This window comes from Babylonia areolata, chromosome 11 (assembly GCF_041734735.1).
Source record: "Babylonia areolata isolate BAREFJ2019XMU chromosome 11, ASM4173473v1, whole genome shotgun sequence".
NCBI lineage: Eukaryota > Metazoa > Mollusca > Gastropoda > Neogastropoda > Buccinidae > Babylonia > Babylonia areolata.
In genome coordinates, this window is record NC_134886.1 from 3,902,432 (window position 1) to 3,920,063 (window position 17,632).

General features: G+C 38.0%; 1 protein-coding gene across 1 annotated transcript; it reads right to left on the reverse strand.

Annotated features, from left to right (window-relative positions):
* Nucleotides 1-9,226: 9,226 nt before the first annotated feature.
* LOC143287469 (EF-hand domain-containing protein D2-like) lies at nt 9,227-17,333 on the reverse strand. The gene is made up of 4 exons (XM_076595477.1): nt 17,097-17,333; nt 13,504-13,651; nt 10,330-10,467; nt 9,227-9,398 (listed from the first exon to the last, which is right to left on the reverse strand). The coding sequence occupies exons 1-4, from the start codon at nt 17,255-17,257 to the stop codon at nt 9,261-9,263; spliced, it is 585 nt and encodes a 194-aa protein (XP_076451592.1). The 5' UTR covers nt 17,258-17,333; the 3' UTR covers nt 9,227-9,260.
* Between the last annotated feature and the right edge of the window lie 299 nt (nt 17,334-17,632).

A 17,632-nucleotide genomic window follows, 5' to 3' on the forward strand; every position in this document is an offset into this window, starting at 1 on the left:
AACACTCTGCTTTCTAAAAGTGTGTGTGTGTGTGTGTGTGTGTGCACGCGTGCATGCATTCACGCATGTGCATGTGTATGTGTGTGACCATGTGAGCATGCATATGCATGCCCAGGAAGGCATGTTTGTGCCTGTACATGTTTTCTGCTTAAATCAAGCTGATCAATATATATATATATATATATATATATATATATATTCCAGCAGACAGATTGTCAATCATAGAGAAGTATTTGCTATATAAAAAGAACACCTCATTATATTCAAGACGGAAATTTACGACTCTCACAGAATTCACCAATAGTAAAAAGTAATTCAGTACTGCTGAACTAAAGACCATTGTGTAATTGCAGATATCCAAATGTGATACACATTCCAAATAAACTCTGCTGTTTAGCTGAAAAAACAAAACAAAAGAAAAATGGCATTTTGTAATAACAGAAACATGAACAGTGCAGATCATTACATTTCAGGTAACAAAAAAAAAAAGAAAAAAAAAAAGACAAACACCCCCCCCCCCCCCCCCCCCCCCAAGAAACACACTTGAACCACTGCAAGACAAACACCCTGCTTTTGACAGCGGCACATTAGGGAAATTTTAATCACAAACACAGAAAATGCAGAAATAAATATGTAATACTGTCACGAGGCAGTTTGTTCATCATTAACAATGACAAGGTGGATTTTTGTGGGCTGGACACTGTGCCTTCTCACCTGAAGGAAGGCTGTGTGTGTGTGTGCGTGTGTGTGTGTGTGTGAAGTCAAGTCAAAATGGTCTTTATTGAGGGTAAAAGAATAAGCTTATACAGCTTTTTTAGATCCTGTCCTCAGAAAAAAAAAGAAGAAGAAGAAGATACACAAAAAAGAAGAAATGGGTAAGTGGGGGGTGGGGAAATGATTATACAGAAATCGACAATTACAACTGACACAAAAGAAATTCTATCGAAAACAAACACACAACAAGAACAAAAACAATACGAGCGTAAATAGCAATAAATATACATAATTATTCTCTGTGTGTGTAGGAGTGCATGCATGCATGTACACTTGCAAATACCTTTTATTTCTCTCCCCCCCCCCCCTTCCCCCTCTTCACAGCTTGCTCTTTAAGTGTCAGAGACTAGTAATAGAATAACATAATAATTCTCTAATCCTGGATCAGGATACAAATTATGATGACAAATGCAGTGCATAAAAGGGCAACTCTTTTCTCCCAAGTATGGTCAGGCACCACAGTGTACAAAGCTTGAATGCCAAATATTTGTTGATTAATGTATCATTAGTAATTACTGAGTCATTACACATAAAAAGCATTAATCTGCATACACTGCACAACATGGTCGCATACATGTCAGAATGAAGAACCAGAACAATCAACAATCTTCACAATACTTTGGAAAAAAAAGAAAAGAAGAAGAAAACATTATGTGTATGATAAGTAATGCTCCATTAAAAACGAATTTCATTCAAATATTTATGCTATAAAATTATTTTGATTAATTTGCGAAAGATAGTAAATTGACATATAAACCTGAAACATCCTGATGGCAAGATAAAAAGAAAAACAACAACATCCACACACACATACATACGTAGCAAAGCTCTATCTAATTAAGTCTATAAAAAAATAAAAACGATAAAAAATCTAAAGGCACCAAGGCCAAATCTGATCAACGTTCTACTTCCAAACCTTTTTAACCAAAGCTAATGACCATATTTATCAAAGATTGAAAATAAGACAGTTACAAGATTTGAGCAGAATGTAAATCATCAAAAGTTTAAGTACATTGATATGGAATGATAATGAGAAGACAGAGAAAGAGAGAGACAGAGAGAGTGAGAGATCAACACAGAGAGACAGAGAGAGAGAGAGAAGAGAGAAAGAGAGAGAGAGAGAGATCAATAGGTGCGTATACATGTATGTGCAATTTTCATGCACTAGCGGGTCACGGTTAAGTATGTGTAATGTGAATGGCTCTTTTGGCAGGGCAGAAAGTAAAAATGATTAGCACCAAAACTAATTCCTTGCTCAGCCCCTGTGCTCAAACACACTGGAAAAACCAATGCACTGAAGTAAGTGTTAAAAAACACAGGAACAAAACTATCACCAATAAACAGCAGCAACGCAAACAGTACTGTCAGCAAACGGGTAGGATAAAGATTGTGAACCAGGATGATGTGCCTAGAAAAAAAAACAGAAAATAAACAAGGAAGTGAACGTCATCAGGCAGTGAAAGAACTGCTGTAAGTTTACATTTCTTGCTTTGTTTTGTTCCTGTTTTCTGGTCACAAGAGATTATCTTTCATGAATAATGATACCAACTATATTCTTATTATGCTTGCTACACTACTACTGTAGCACCATCCTACAAAGAAACAAAGCATTGTGATCGTTTTATTATGTCATACTTTTTTTTTTAAATTTCAATTTCATGGTATTAAACAATGCAAAGTACAAAAGTAGTATCATTTTACGCTTTTTAATTTTTTTTCTTAAAATCATATCAGTATCTGTCAGTTGAGGGTAGAAACCAGAAAAAAAAAAAAAGAAATATTTTGCAGGGACAGACTGTTGGGAACCTTTTTTTTTTTTTTCCGCCCCATCATCTGCACCGTTTCAGTGGCATTACTCCCACGCCGCTCATTTAGATTCCCCTGTACACGGCCACACCCGGGTTCTTCCGTCGCAGTTCCAGCGTCGGCAGTCCACAGGTAACCATCGATGTTAGGTCGCCTGGAGACCACACACCAGAGGAGACCCTGCACTGCTGCTGAGTCATTTCGGTGGTGTTCAATGGTGCCTGTTCTGTTTTAACGTACGTAGGACACCACCTACTAAGCCCCCTACTAACGACAATAATGGCTTAGTCGCGGAGCCAGACTGAGTGAACGTCTCTCCCAGAGTGGAGACCGCCACCACGTCCCTCAAACAACAGCCCCCCATGAATCTGCCGACACTGACGACATTGACAGGACTCACCCCAAGCACGGAAGTGGAGGGGCATCGAAACTGAGGTAACCATGAGAGCAGGGCATGAAAGGCCAGACTGTTGGGAACCTTTTGGTAAAAATTACAGACCCTTCTCTTCTTCACAAATATCTGGCAAGATTATCGAGAAACATCATCAGGAGCATTTTCAAGGACCTTTGGCAAGAGTAAAAGCCTTGGCAAAAGTGAAGCCTTCTACCAGGAAGCTGTGTCTACATTGCAGAGCCTTTCTTCACAGGGGGAACGATTCAGGAGCCTTTGCAAAGAGTACAGCACCTTCTTCAGGAACTTTTTTTTTTTCATTAACCTTTGGCTGAATTACATACTTTTCTTCAGGAAAAAAAATTCTCACAGGGGGGAAAGATTCAGGAGCCTTTGCAAAGAGTACAGCACCTTCTTCAGGAACTTTTTTTTTTCATTAACCTTTGGCTGAATTACATACTTTTCTTCAGGAAAAAAAAATTCTCACAGGGGGAAAGATTCAGGAGCCTTTGCAAAGAGTGCAGCACCTTCTTCGGGAACTTTTTTTTTTCATTAACCTTTGGCTGAATTACATACTTTTCTTCAGGAAAAAAAAAAATTCTGGGTCCTTTGGCAGATTACATTGCCTTTTCTTCAAGACCGTATCTGAAGTGTGCACAGCAGTTTCAGTTTCAGTTTCAGTAGCTCAAGGAGGCATCACTGCGTTCGGACAAATCCATATATGCTACACCACATCTGCCAAGCAGATGCCTGACCAGCAGCGTAACCCAACGTGCTTAGTCAGGCCTTGAGAAAAAGAAAAAAAAAAAAAAAAAAAAAAAAGTGCACAGCAACATTGCCACAAACTTTCATCTGATATGTTGGCAGTCAGCACATATTGCAATGCAATGTTACTGAACTGCACACTATACCTAATCAGCACTTAAAAACTTACTGGTGATTACAATAATCCTAAGTGATCAAGCACGTTAATTAAGTACTGGTGATCCATAAAAAATAATCACTACTGATCAAGCACATTAATTGCTGGTGGGTCTTTGAATTGGCACTGGTGATTAAGCATTGTTATAATTACTGATGAGCATTCTTTAAAGACTAGATACTACTGGTCTTGAGCAAGAATTACACAAGTTATCACTAAAAGAAAAGAACATGTAACAAAAAAGAAAAATGATTTATTTCTCTAATGCCATCAGATCAACATTCAAAAACAGTTAAAATTTGCTTCAGCCCAGATGATTTGAATTTAAATTTTACAATTTCTGTGAATATTTGGCCTGTCCACTATTTAACCACACTCTGAATTGTTCCATTCAATGTGTCCAGCTCAAAAGTAAGTGGCAATAAATAGTCGGTGCATTTCATAGTGCTCTTTGTATTATCTTTAAATTTTTGCTTCAAAAGCACAAAATGCACAGCAGCACTCTTACACGGTTTTATATAACATTACATGCAAAGCTTCAGAGGCGCACTCTCCAGCATTATCATTTCAACATACACACACATACCTCACACTTTCAGTGTGTATGAAGAAGACTCTCCGACAAAATTTAAAGCTTAAGAAAAATTATTTGAGATTCTGAAAAATTATCAATCCTATTCATTCACATGTAAGTGGTAAAGATGGGGACAAAATTTCCCAGATTAAGTAGTATCGGATAGTCTGTTCAGCTGAAAGATGACAATTAGGTATTAATCTTGCAAATAATTATTTAACAGTTCAATATACCACCCCTAAAATAAGGATTTTGTAAAAGTATTTGTTATCTTGTATTATACATGACAACCAACTCATTTCAGCACACCAAAGTCTAAGATGCAGTAGCAAAAATTTAGTCTTCAGTTATGTCACTGAAACAATGCTGAGCCACTGCAGCGCAACCAAAATCACGGTGTTCACAATGAAAATCAGAAGAAATAAGAAATATAAATCACATATACTTGACTATCAACTATATCTGGGTTCTCTTTTTGTTTACAAACAAGAATTTGCAATGGAATTGAAAACATCTTTTCTTAAAAATGGTAAAAAAGCCCCCAAAAAACACAATATAAATGCAAACATCAAAAGAGAGAGAGAAAAAAAAAAAGAAAAAAGGTAAAAAGTATTGGATCAACATTTATCAAACATTCAGCTAACGCCACCTTGCACTGAATGAATGGCTCCAATTTATCAAACATTCAGCAAATGGAAACCTGCACTGGATCACATTATCAAACTGACAGCTAATGCTAACTTGCAGCAGATCCAGTTTGTCAAATATTTAGCAAATGCTAACCGGTAAAATAGCAATTAATTCTGGGAAATTTCTAAATCTACCTTCATTCTGATTATACTGAAGCTAAGTCATAAGCAGTTCAAGCAAGGTAAAAAAAAATCACCACCTGCAGATGAAACAAAAATGACGATAATAACACACACAGATATACATGGACACATACCTCCAACACTGTCCAAAAAGCCAAATATATAAATGATAATTAGAAAAAGGGAACAATACGTAACACACCATGCAGTGTTGTGCAGCTTGCGAAAAGACTACAAAGGTGTTATATAATGCTTTTTTCAGAAGCATAACAGTGCTGGTAAGTCCTTCAACAGCATTACAAAAGGCAATGATACATTATCTTGAGCCTGAAATCTAATGTGGCAAGTCAGGAAACCTTATTCTCTCCCCTTTCCCATCTAAGCATCTCTTAAGCATTAAGGAAGCCTTTCCTATGTATTAACTTTTAATTACATAACAGTCAGGTTTTGTGTCCACATTACATACAATCATAAACTGTTAATACTATTGCCACTCCAAGGAATAGGCTCATTATTGCAACTAAACAGCATACATTGGGTTTTTTTTCCTTTACAAAGGTTAGTACAAGAAGAAATCAAATACACTGGATTTACATTGCTTTCATACATGGAATGGTTTACACTCTTCCTAACATTGATACTTTGTATGTGATTATCACACATGATGCACCATATCTGATAATAAGGAAGTCTACATTTCATTCAGTTTCTCCAGTGGAGCTAATCTACATATCACATGACCTGAACCTCACTCAGTATGCAATGTACTGTCCAGCAACAACAAGGTATAATATGCATCTCAATGCAACATAGAATACATTTATCAGATCTGTTTCAAAAAGCATAATTATGTACACATGCATTCCCTTAAATCATAAAGAAAATCATTAAATGCAAAAAAAATATCTCAAGGAGCTAAATCCTATAAAGAAGAAAACGAAAGAAAATGTCATAAACATAAAATATCTCAAAGAGCTATCCCAAAGATTCCTGTATGTAAATGTTTTTATGGTAAAGTGATGTTCAAGCTGCTGTCTAAACCCTGATCGGTGTCTAGTTAAACTCACACCCCCCAACATGGTTCAGCAAAACAGCAAAATGATCAACAACCATTCCGACATCAGCGTATACTCAAACACATGCTGGCTGCTTTGATAAACCAGCACAATGCTAACTATATAATAAACCACAGCTGTGAACCAGTGATAATAACCATGATAGTTATGGAGATAATGATAACAAGGCAGACTTTATAATGGACACAGGGACAAAGTAGATACAAACCTACTATAAACTAAGAAGAACAAAGACAAAATAAACATAAATCTACAATAAACTAGGCAGAACTAAAACAAAAATAGACATCAACCGACTATAAACTAGGCAGAGCTAAGACAAAAATAGACATAAACCTACTATACACTAGGCAGAACCACAACAAAAAAATGACATCAACCTAGTATAAACTAGGCAGAACTATGACAAAAAAATAAACATCAACCTACTATAAACTAGGCAGAATTGTGTGTTCCATGATTCCAACATCAACTCTCAAACATAAAGCTGTTCAAGGTAAGGAAAATATGGGGTAAAATCAACAACAACAACAACAACAACAAAAAAGGGCTGATCAAAATGCCATAATAGCAACAAATGCAGTAAAGTGTAACATCTGCTGGGGGAAAAAAAAAAAAAAAAAAAAAAAAAATATATATATCATAGTCAAAACATATCAACAAACTGTACCCTATTCTACAGCACCTTTTAGGCAGTTTTGGTGGTGATCATAACATTACAAACATTGTTAAACGACTTTTAAAGACAACAAATTGGGCAGAACTATCGTTTTCTCTTTTCCATAATTCCTCAATTCACACCCAAATGTATCCAGCATTTTACAGCAAGAAACACGTGGGGGTGAAAACAAAGAACAGGGAAGGTGGGGATGGGAATATCAGCACAGGAAGCAAATGTAGTGAACGGCGCCTTTGCTAGAATATATAAAAGATGGCCAAGCCATACAAACTTTTCTTTAGTGCTTGACTATGAACAGCATAAAACTAAACCATCAGTATTTGAAACTGGGTTACCTTGGGACTTTCAAAGTGTAGTAAGTTTGGTATTAACAACCCCCCCCCCCCCCAAAAAAAAAACCCCAACCCAACGAGTGACTGACTGACTGACAGAATGACTGACTACTTAATGCTTTAATAAAATTGATCTGATAATTGAACAAACCAATGAATCAATACACTACCCTCATTAAGCACATCGTAATTTTTTCTTTCTAAACCCATTTATTGAATCGCACATTCATTTTCTGAAAAAAAAAAAAAAAAAATCCACCGTTATCATACTGATTGACTTCTTTAATCTTACTTCGCTGTGTGAGCTGCGCATTTCATGCCCACATGGCCACTAATCACAATGCTTTACTGAAGTAAGCGTGTGATCTAAATGTAATCAATAACAGATTTCGTGGATTTCATTTACCATAAGACAAACAAATTCAAGAACTATCCATATGCCGCACTGCCTTTTATCGATATGAAGACACATGCTGACTAACCTACTGATGCCACTGGTGTGGTCGATCGGAAATCATTCTTTCTTTAAGAGTTGAAAAAAAAAAGAAAAAAAGAAAAAGAGATGGGAATGAAAATATGAAATTGTAATTATAAATATATGAAACACAGAAGGGGACTTCCCCCAAATAACATATCAAAAGCTAGGTACACACACAAAAATGAGCTCCCCCCAAAACCGCGGATAAATGTTAAAAAAAAACACAAAAAAAAACATGAGCCAAGAAAATGTGCCAAAGCAGCTACAAATGCAGCACAAAAGCAGATCATTATCAGGAGCAATGGGCAGGGGAAACATCCCCATACAATTAAACAACATTCAAAAGAAATGAAGATCTGTAAATATCCCCATACAGTTCAACCAAATTCAAAAGAAAAATGAAGATTTGTGTCCAACAGTGTTGCCCATTTATATACAAAAAAAACCCAAAGACACTTCCTTTTGTGAAGTTCATTCAAGTGGAGTGCAACTCTTCCGTATGTTTCTTTGCTACTATGGTCAGTTTATTTCTGTGTATTTTCAGGTTGTGTGCAGCTGAAAGGTGTGTGTGTGTGTGTACATGTATTTGCCCTTGTGCATTTCTGTATTTATGCAGAAGGCAGTGGGGGTGGGGGTGGGGGTAGGGAGCTGATGGGTAGGAAGCTGAGTTTGGTGTACACTCATGTGGCCGGGTGTATTCACATATAAATATACATGTATATTTCTCGTATAAATGCCCGTGTTCAGGTGTGACAAAGAGACTGCTTCATATAAATACAAGTTGAAAAAAAAAAAAAAACCAAAAAAAAACCCCATGCAACATGCTCTGCATATCAATTAAAAGTATAAGGAAAAAGTAAAAGTTGATCAAACAAACGTGAAAAAAAAAAAAAAAAAGAAAGAGAGAAAAATGTAAAATCATATAAATTATCATATAAATTATCTATTGCAAATTATTGCAAATTTTTCCACAGTGATAATAAGTAACATTTAGGCACCACTACATTTACCATTCAATGATCCAATCTTCAAAGAAAAAAAACCAACCAAACAGTTACCATTTATTCTTCTATTTTCACGTGCACAATGGTATCTCAAAACATCTGCATACAATCTGCTATATTAGAAAATAATCTTAAGGAAAAAGAAAAAGGTTACCAAATAATTCCTCTCTTCATGTGCACACTACTTTCACAAATCATCATCAAACCTGCATACAATTTACTAAAAAAAAAAAAAATTTTAATAAAAAAAGTTTACCATTTATTCTTCTTTTTTTTAATGTGCACGCTGCTTTTTCAAATCATCATCAAACCTGCATACAATTTACTAAAAAAAAAAAAAAAAAATTACCATTTACTCTTCTTTTTTTTAATGTGCATGCTGCTTTCTCAAGAAATCATGAGGCAGCCCGAGTTAGGCCTGGTTGAACATGTTGGCTTTTTCCTTGAAGGCCTTTTTGCGTTCTTTGGCTTCTTCTGCCTGCTGTCTCTTCTCCTCTTGTTCCTGGCGGATTTCATCTTCAAACTTCTTGCTGGCCGTCTGCTGCTCAATCTGTGCACAGACAAACAAAATGCACACGGGGCTCACTGAAAATTGTAGTGTGAAAAGGATGAGGGGGGGGGGGGGGGGGGGGAGACAAAAAACAGGTGGACAGCTATATGAATGGTCTAGGGTACGCGTATGATTTTAGTATACAGCTTTTCTTTATAAGTGAACTATGTATCTAAACTATTTCAACACCACTTTAATTGATAATAGTTTATTAATATTATACATATTGAATCTACATGTTCCTGTTTGTGCCCAAAACAAATGAATCACATGCAAGAAAACCTATCTCTCTCTCTCTCTCTCTACACATATAAATTATATATATATATTGTGCATTAGCACTTCATGAAACATTGCAAGTGAGAAATCAAAAGCATCCCTACATTTCGTTCATAAATAAACTGCATAACATTAGCAATTTGCAAAGAAGCAACTCTGCAAGGAAAATGTACCAAATATATGTAAAACAACTTAGAGACACCACTCATTCAGACCTGTACAGGCTGAATATATTAAACAAAGATGAAACATAAAACTACATAGAAGGAATGGTGCATTTTGGGAGATGTTGTGCAACGATCTGCCAAATGAGCGATAATCATGGTCAGTTTCTCCAGTGTTTGAACTTCACGAATGGTTTGCTTAGAGTGGGTGACAACGTGAAGGGATAGCATGGATTGCACAGAGAGAGAGAGAGAGAGAGAGAGAGAGAGAGAGAGAGAGAGAGAAATCCGCATGCACACCAGAGAGGTACCAGCATGTGGCAGTGTATGTCCTTAGAGAGAGAAAGACAGAGAGACAGAAACAGATATAGACAAAAAACAGAAAGAACACAAAGGAACACATCCCTTACATGTATCCAACCACAGTGCATGACTGCTAATGCTAAGCATCAGAAAGGTGTTCACAAAACAAACGCCCCCCCCCCCACCTTTGCCTGGAAGAAGTTCTTGGCTCCTTTCACCCCCTCCACATCCACGTCTATCTCACTGACGTTGGCGTACAGTTCCATCAGACCACTGCCCTCCTCCAGCTCCCCGGCCTTCGCTTTGCGGAATATCAACAGAAACTGCACACACGGATGAATGAATGAATGAATGAATGAATGAACAGAAAAATCATCAAACCTCTGAAACATTATGGATTTTCAATTCGGTATACTGTTTGCAAAACTTTTCAAGATACAAGCCATTATCTTAGAAAGTTTCCTTGTGACATGGAGTCTTTGAAACTGCAATACATGGTTTCTGCCAGAATTTGTATATTCTTGCTGATGAAATATTCCATTTTGTAATTAGTGATATTCAATTTCAATGCAATTTGTTTCACAAGACTCCTTCATAAACGGTAACTGTTGAAAATACAAACTTAATTTCTGCCCCTGAAAATCCTACGACTAATGCATTAAATCTATTGACGTATTGTAAATATCTAAGCCTATGAAATGTGCATTTATTAAGGCATTGTGATGTATGATGAGTGGTGTAGTGCTTACAATAATTTATGTACATGTATGAACATACTTTGAAGAGTTTGCTTGGGTGTCTGTGCAGGTACGTTTTTCACTTTAGTGTTTAAATGCATGTTTTACTCTAGTCTTTGGTTTTTACTTCGTACAGTGCACTTGAGCATGTTTTACATGGAAAGGCACTTTAGAAATTGGATGAGATTATTTTTAGAATTATTATTATCATTATTATTATGTTTATTCTTGTTGTTGTTGTTGTATCTTTTTAGCATCTTCATTATCATTATCATGTCTTTTAATAAAAATGGACATTTATTGCATTTAATCTGTTGTAAATACGGATATCAAAAGTTTGTGAAACAAAAGTTTAACAAAAAGTTACATTGTGGCATAACATTAAAACACAGACACACACACATGCACACAAAGTGATACACACACACACACACACACACAAACACACAGTGACACACACACACACAGAGTCACACACACACACACAGTCACACACACACAGTCACACACACACACACAGTCACACACACACACACACACAGAGTCACACACACACACACACAGTCACACACACACACACACAGAGTCACACACACACACACAGTGACACACACACACACAGAGTCACACACACACACACAGTCACACACACACACACACAGTCAAACACACACACAGTCACACACACACACACACACACAGGACAGGAAGCAAATAACAAAGAAGGAAGAAAACGGAAGAGGGCAGCAACATTCACCGACTCACTGAGACACCCGAGTCCCATTGTTTTCCTTGTGGCTTACGAAACAGCTTTTTTTTCCTTCCACCTCAATAGCTACCGCTTAGCAACCAGGTGCTTTTGTAACCCGAGTGGTTAAAGCGTTGGACTGTCAATCTGAGGGTCCCGGGTTCAAATCATGGTGATGGCACCTGGTGGGTAAAGGGTGGAGATTTTTACGATCTCCCAGGTCAACATATGTGCAGACCTGCTAGTGCCTGAACCCTCTTCGTGTGTATATGCAAGAAGATCAAATACGCATGTTAAAGATCCTGTAATCCATGTCAGCGTTTGGTGGGTTATGGAAACAAGAACATACCCAGCATGCACCCCCCCGAAAACAGAGTATGGCTGCCTACATGGCGGGGTAAAAACGGTCATACACGTAAAAGCCCACTCGTGTGCATACGAGTGAATGCAGAAGAAGAAGAAGAAGAAGTTCACTTTCATTAAGAAACGAAAATTAAAAATCATTTTGCTCTACATTAACGTTTTAATTTAAAGGCATTTCACACAATTCGGAGTATGTAGATATATAGAAATACACGGAAGGGATCAACCCGGAAGTATCTAACAATTTTTTTCCTTTATGTGTGTGTGTGGGCGGGGGACGGGGGGGAGGGAAAGCATGCATGCACACATCTGCATGCATGTGTGTGTGTGTGTGTGCATTTGTGTGTGTGTGGAATCCAAGTCAGTATTATGTAATAAGCATGCATCATCATTTTCAATTGCTTGTGTGTGTGTGTGTGTGTGTGCATGTATGTGCAGAAACACAAGAATATGTGCTCACATATATATATGTAAGTACATGATCATTGTGTGTACACATTTTCAGTATGTATAAATTCGCACACACTGGTGCCTGCATCCGGTTCCTGTTCACAACAGAGATTCAGATCCGTGAGCAAAAACCTGAGGCCAAATGACCTCTGGCGAGTGAAAATGAGAGGCCAGAAAGCAAAGGTCAAGGGCCAGTCTAACTACAACGACAAACTCAGTGACAGGAAAAACATGTGCTCCAGTCAGGCCTACAAGGAAGCACAGGCACTTGCCTTTAGAAGAAACAGGATTTTTTTCTTCTCCACCCTACAATAGCGTTTAACCTAACATACTTGCTGTGACCCATCGGTGTAGACTTCAGCAGCGGCCTAATACCCGTCCTCTGCAAACAACTACCCTGCTCATGCAGAGAAAATGAAAAGTAGCTGCAAATTATGCATTATATTTTCTTTTTTTTGGAGGGTGGCAGGGGGTTGTCGGGATGGGGGTCCTTACTTGTCCTCTTTGTTATCTGTTTATTTGTATCAACTTTGGTAAATGCTACTGTGTGAAAGAAAGAACAAAAAAAAAGAAAAAAAAAAAAAAAGAAGAAAATCATGTGTTGTCGGTGTCTTCTTTCCTGGCCTGCAACTACCACATTCACTCATACGTACATGAGTGAGCTTTGACCAGTATGACTGATTTTACCCCACCATGTAGGCACCCATACTCTATTTTCGTGGGTGTGCATGCAGGGTATGTTCTTGCTTCCATAATCCACTAAAAGCTGACAAGGATCTTTAACGTGCGTATTTGATCTTCTGTTTGCGTATACACACGAAGGGGGGGGGGGGGGGGGGGGGGGTTCAGGCACAAGCAGGTCTGCACATATGTTGACCTGGGAGATCAGAAAAATCTCCACCCTTTACCCACCAGGTGCCATTACTGAGATTTGAACCCAGGACCCTCAGATTGAAATTCTTAACAACTCAGCTATTGCACCCGTCAAATCATGCATCAACGGTTCAGACGTGTCATCATCAATCAGTGTGAAGCTGTGTAGTGCCACGATGCAGACTCACCTCCCTGAAGCTGATCTTGTCGTCATGGTCTTCATCCACCTCCCTGATCATGGCCTTCAGAGACAGGTGGGTCTGTGGCGCCCCCAGCTTCTCCATCATCAACTTCAGCTCAAGGAAGTCGATGAACTTGTCTTTGCCCTCATCGTACCTGAAGTCAGTCAGTATTATGTCATTTATACAGCAAAGAACTTGTCTGTTCCCACACAGAAACTTAAGTCAGTCTATGATCTTAAAACAAAGAACTTGTCTTTGCCCTCATCATACCTGAAGCAAGTCAGTGTATCATTTCATTTACACAACACAGATTAACTCGTCCTTTCCCACATCATACATGCAGAAACTTCAGTAACTGAGTAAGTCAGTCAGTCTATGACTTTAAAACAAAATAACTTGTCTTAGCCCACACAGTACAGATCTGCACAAATCAATATTTGTTTCATAACAAAGAACGTGTCTTTTCCCACATCGTACATGCAGCAAGTCAGTATCATAATTCATAAATCAAAGAACTTTTTTCCTTATATCATTTAAACACAGAACATGTCTTTTAGTCAGTATCATAATTTATAAATCAAAGAACTTTTTTTCCTTATATCATTTAAACACAGAGCATGTCTTTTCTAACATCATACCTGATGTCTTTTCTAACATCATACCTGCAGTAAGTCAGTATTATAACTGTTAAAACAGAGAACTTGTCTTTGCCCACTTTGTTCAAACAAATTACTTGTCTTTGCTAACATCATACCTGCAGCAACTGAGCAAGTCAGTTTTTCATAATTTACAAAACAATGAACTTGTTTTTCCCCCCAACATTGTACCAACTGCAAGTCTGTACACAATTTAAAGCAAAGACATTGTACCCACAGTACATCTGTATATCATAATTTATTGAGTAAAGAACTTGTCTTTTCACACATCATACACGCATGGTCTTTTCCTACATGGTGTCTGCAGCAAGTTTGTATCGTAATCTAAAACAAAGGAGTAGTCTCCTCCCACATCATGTCTGCAGCAAGTCAGAATATAACTATACATCTGCTCTATCTATTGGGTGCCATGCTTTCTCAGCTTCTGAAAATAAGCTATAAGTAAATATATACGTATGTATGTATGTGTATATATAATATATATATATATATATATAAATTTTAAAAGAATTGTGGTTGGGCATATATACTGACATGGATATTTTTGTTCCTGGTAATACAGAAGATAAAACTCTTTAATATCAGGTTACAATGTAATCCCATGTAAATAAGTGTTTGGGTGGGAGGGTGTGGGTGAGTTGTGGGGAGGTGGTGGGGTTGTATCTCGATACTTCACGAATCAATTATGAATACATGTACACATCATGTACAAACAGGTGTATCCAGATACCTGTATGAATTTATTATTTGTATTGTGTTCTGTTGTGTGCACTGAAATTTCTGCAAAAGATTTTTTTTTTTTTTTTAATAAACTGAAGAAAAAAAATCTGTGACTTTGTTTTCCACACCAGCATTCCAGCAAGTTTTCTGAAACTTTAAAAGATAACACTATATCAACAGAAGAGGAAAAGGAAAGAAAGAGAACAACTACTTCTGGTTAAATTAGTACACATTAACTGACCATGCTGAGTCAAAAACCAGCACAAGTTAATTGCTCACTGCTCGGTTATAGATTATAACACAGAGAAGCAGAGCTTTCAAGTGTTGTAAAAACTGATCTGACATTGCGTGAATGCAAACTTAACAGAACCACCTCTCTCTCTCTTTTTATAATCACTCTCCCCATCTCTTTCCGAGGACCTCCCCACGGAACATCAGATGGACACCTCATCCAAACAGCTAGGACTCACACCCTCGAAACAACACAACTTTCATCGAACAAAGACCTCAGACTGAACAACTTGACCTAAAGGGCACTAGCCAATAGGTCATTAAACTCAACTCCAATGCACTCTCACTCCCCCCAACCCCCTCACCAATTTCCCCTCTACTCCCCCCTCTGTGAATGTGTGTGGGTGCTCCATTTGTATTTAAAAAAACAACAAACAACAACAACAAAACACACACACTGTAGAGTAACAGTAAAGTCTACAAAAGTACAATGTAACCGGCCTGTGATTTTGTTTGCTGTATGGACACTTCCTCATGCAATGAACAATACTGTCACTTGTGCTGACAAGACTGCACATTCAAAGGTAATGCGAGTTACTTCCTGTTAAAGTAAGTTGATGAACTTATCTTTGCCCTCATTGTACCTTAAGTAAGTCAGTATTATGTCATTTATACAGCAAAGAACTCTGACTTGTACTCGGCCTTTCCCACACATCATACCTGCAGAAACTTAAGTCAGTCTATGATCTTAAAACAAAGAACTTGTCTTTGCCCTCATCATACCTGAAGCAAGTCAGTGTATCATATCATTTATACAACACATATTAACTAGTCCTTTCCCACATCATACCTGCAGAAACTTGAGTAAGTCAGTCAGTCTACGAGTTTAAAACAAAAGAACTCAAAAGCTTTTTCATATTTTGGTTGGTTTTCTCTTTATCCTGTGTGTGTGTGTGTGTGTGCGTGCGTGCGTGCGTGCATGTGTGTTTGTGTATGTCTGTGAGACAGAGACAGAGAGAGAGAGAGAGACCTAGCTGATGACGTGCGTGTGATGGTGAGCAGGGCGGGTGGGGGGGGAGGGGGGGGGGGGGTAGACAAGAAGTCAGGGGGAGGTGAGATACAAATGTGTGTGTGTGTGTGTGTGTGTGTGTGTGTGTGTGCAACTTTACTATGGAGGGCAAGAGCACCAGTACTGTAGTGTAGTGTAGTGTGTGTGTGTGTGTGTGTGTGTGTGTGTGTGTGTGTGTGTGTGTGTGTGTGTGCAACTTTAATATGGAGGGCAAGAGCAGCAGTAATGTAGTGTAATATTCAATGCCACTCAAAACACTGATCTGCAGAACTAATAAATAATTTTCTAGGAACATCATGAGCTACCAATCATTCCAACTCTTCAACAACTAGTGTGTGTGTGTGTGTGTGTGTGTGTGTGTGTGTGTGTGTGTGTGTGTGTGTGTGTGTGTCTATGACCCACTTATTTCTGTCATTAAGTACATTTGGCTTAATGCAAAGCATACTTTAGCATACAGACGATGATTATGATTAAGATTAAAAGTAAAATCCTTTAAAACAAAAGATCTTATCTTTATCAAGATACAACTATACAACTTCAAGAGTCAGACTTGAGGTATCACTTGATCCGGTCACTATTTTTTTCTGTCTGCACTGCAGACCCCAAACTACATATTTGCATATAATATGATACCAACAAAATTGTAGACGGTACTCTGGAGAAGAAGCATTGGCGACTTTTAAAAATGTGCTTTTGTTCCCAGTCCGAAAATAAAACTGAGACAAGATATGCAGCCCCATCCATGTCCGGTCCAGCCACTTCCATTTCTAAGGCAGGCTTCTGACAATCTAGACGAAGATTAACGACGACGAAACAAAACTTAGGTATTTATCAACAATGAACAACTACTTTTTACATTACCCGTCTACATAAAACGGACAGAACACTTCAGTACCCTTGCCAAAGTGAAAACGATAACTCACTTGTTGAAAGTCTTCTGAAAGTCTTGAATCTCCTTCCGGCTGAACTCTTTAAATTCTGTGAACGGGTTGAAGACGTTGGTTGATGGCAAAACCGCGCCTTCTTCACTTTCGTTGATCAGATTCCTGCGGTTCAGTTTGTTCTGGAGTTCGTCATCTGCCATGATGAAAACTAAGACAGAAGTTTGCTTGTACGAGGGTAAAAGAGAACAAGCGTTTGGCAACACGTTCTGTAGCAGACGGTTGTGTGGTCCACTTCCTGTTTAATGACCAAGCACTTCTCGTCACGTGACTGAAAGAGACGCAGTTGTATCATCACAGCATTCATGGACTATGATTAACGTTGCCCAGCACGTGTTAGTAGTTGGCAGGCTTTTGGACCGTAGGAACGCTGACCACCCCCATCTCACTCCCATCCCCTTTTCTTACGGTCTCTAATACTCATTCTCTCACTCACTTTTATGCCATAAAATATGAAGTTTGTTGATATATTATTGTTTTACTCTCTCTCTCTCTCGTTCACCTGTGACATTTTTTTA

Coding starts and splice junctions, on each gene's coding strand:
- LOC143287469 (XM_076595477.1), bottom strand. CDS start 17,257: ATGGCAGATGACGAACTCCAGAACAAACTGAACCGCAGGAATCTGATC. Junction 13,652..17,096: donor TTTCAGAAGACTTTCAACAA/GTGAGTTATCGT, acceptor GACTGACTTCAG/GTACGATGAGGGCAAAGACA. Junction 10,468..13,503: donor ACAAGATCAGCTTCAGGGAG/GTGAGTCTGCAT, acceptor CCGTGTGTGCAG/TTTCTGTTGATATTCCGCAA.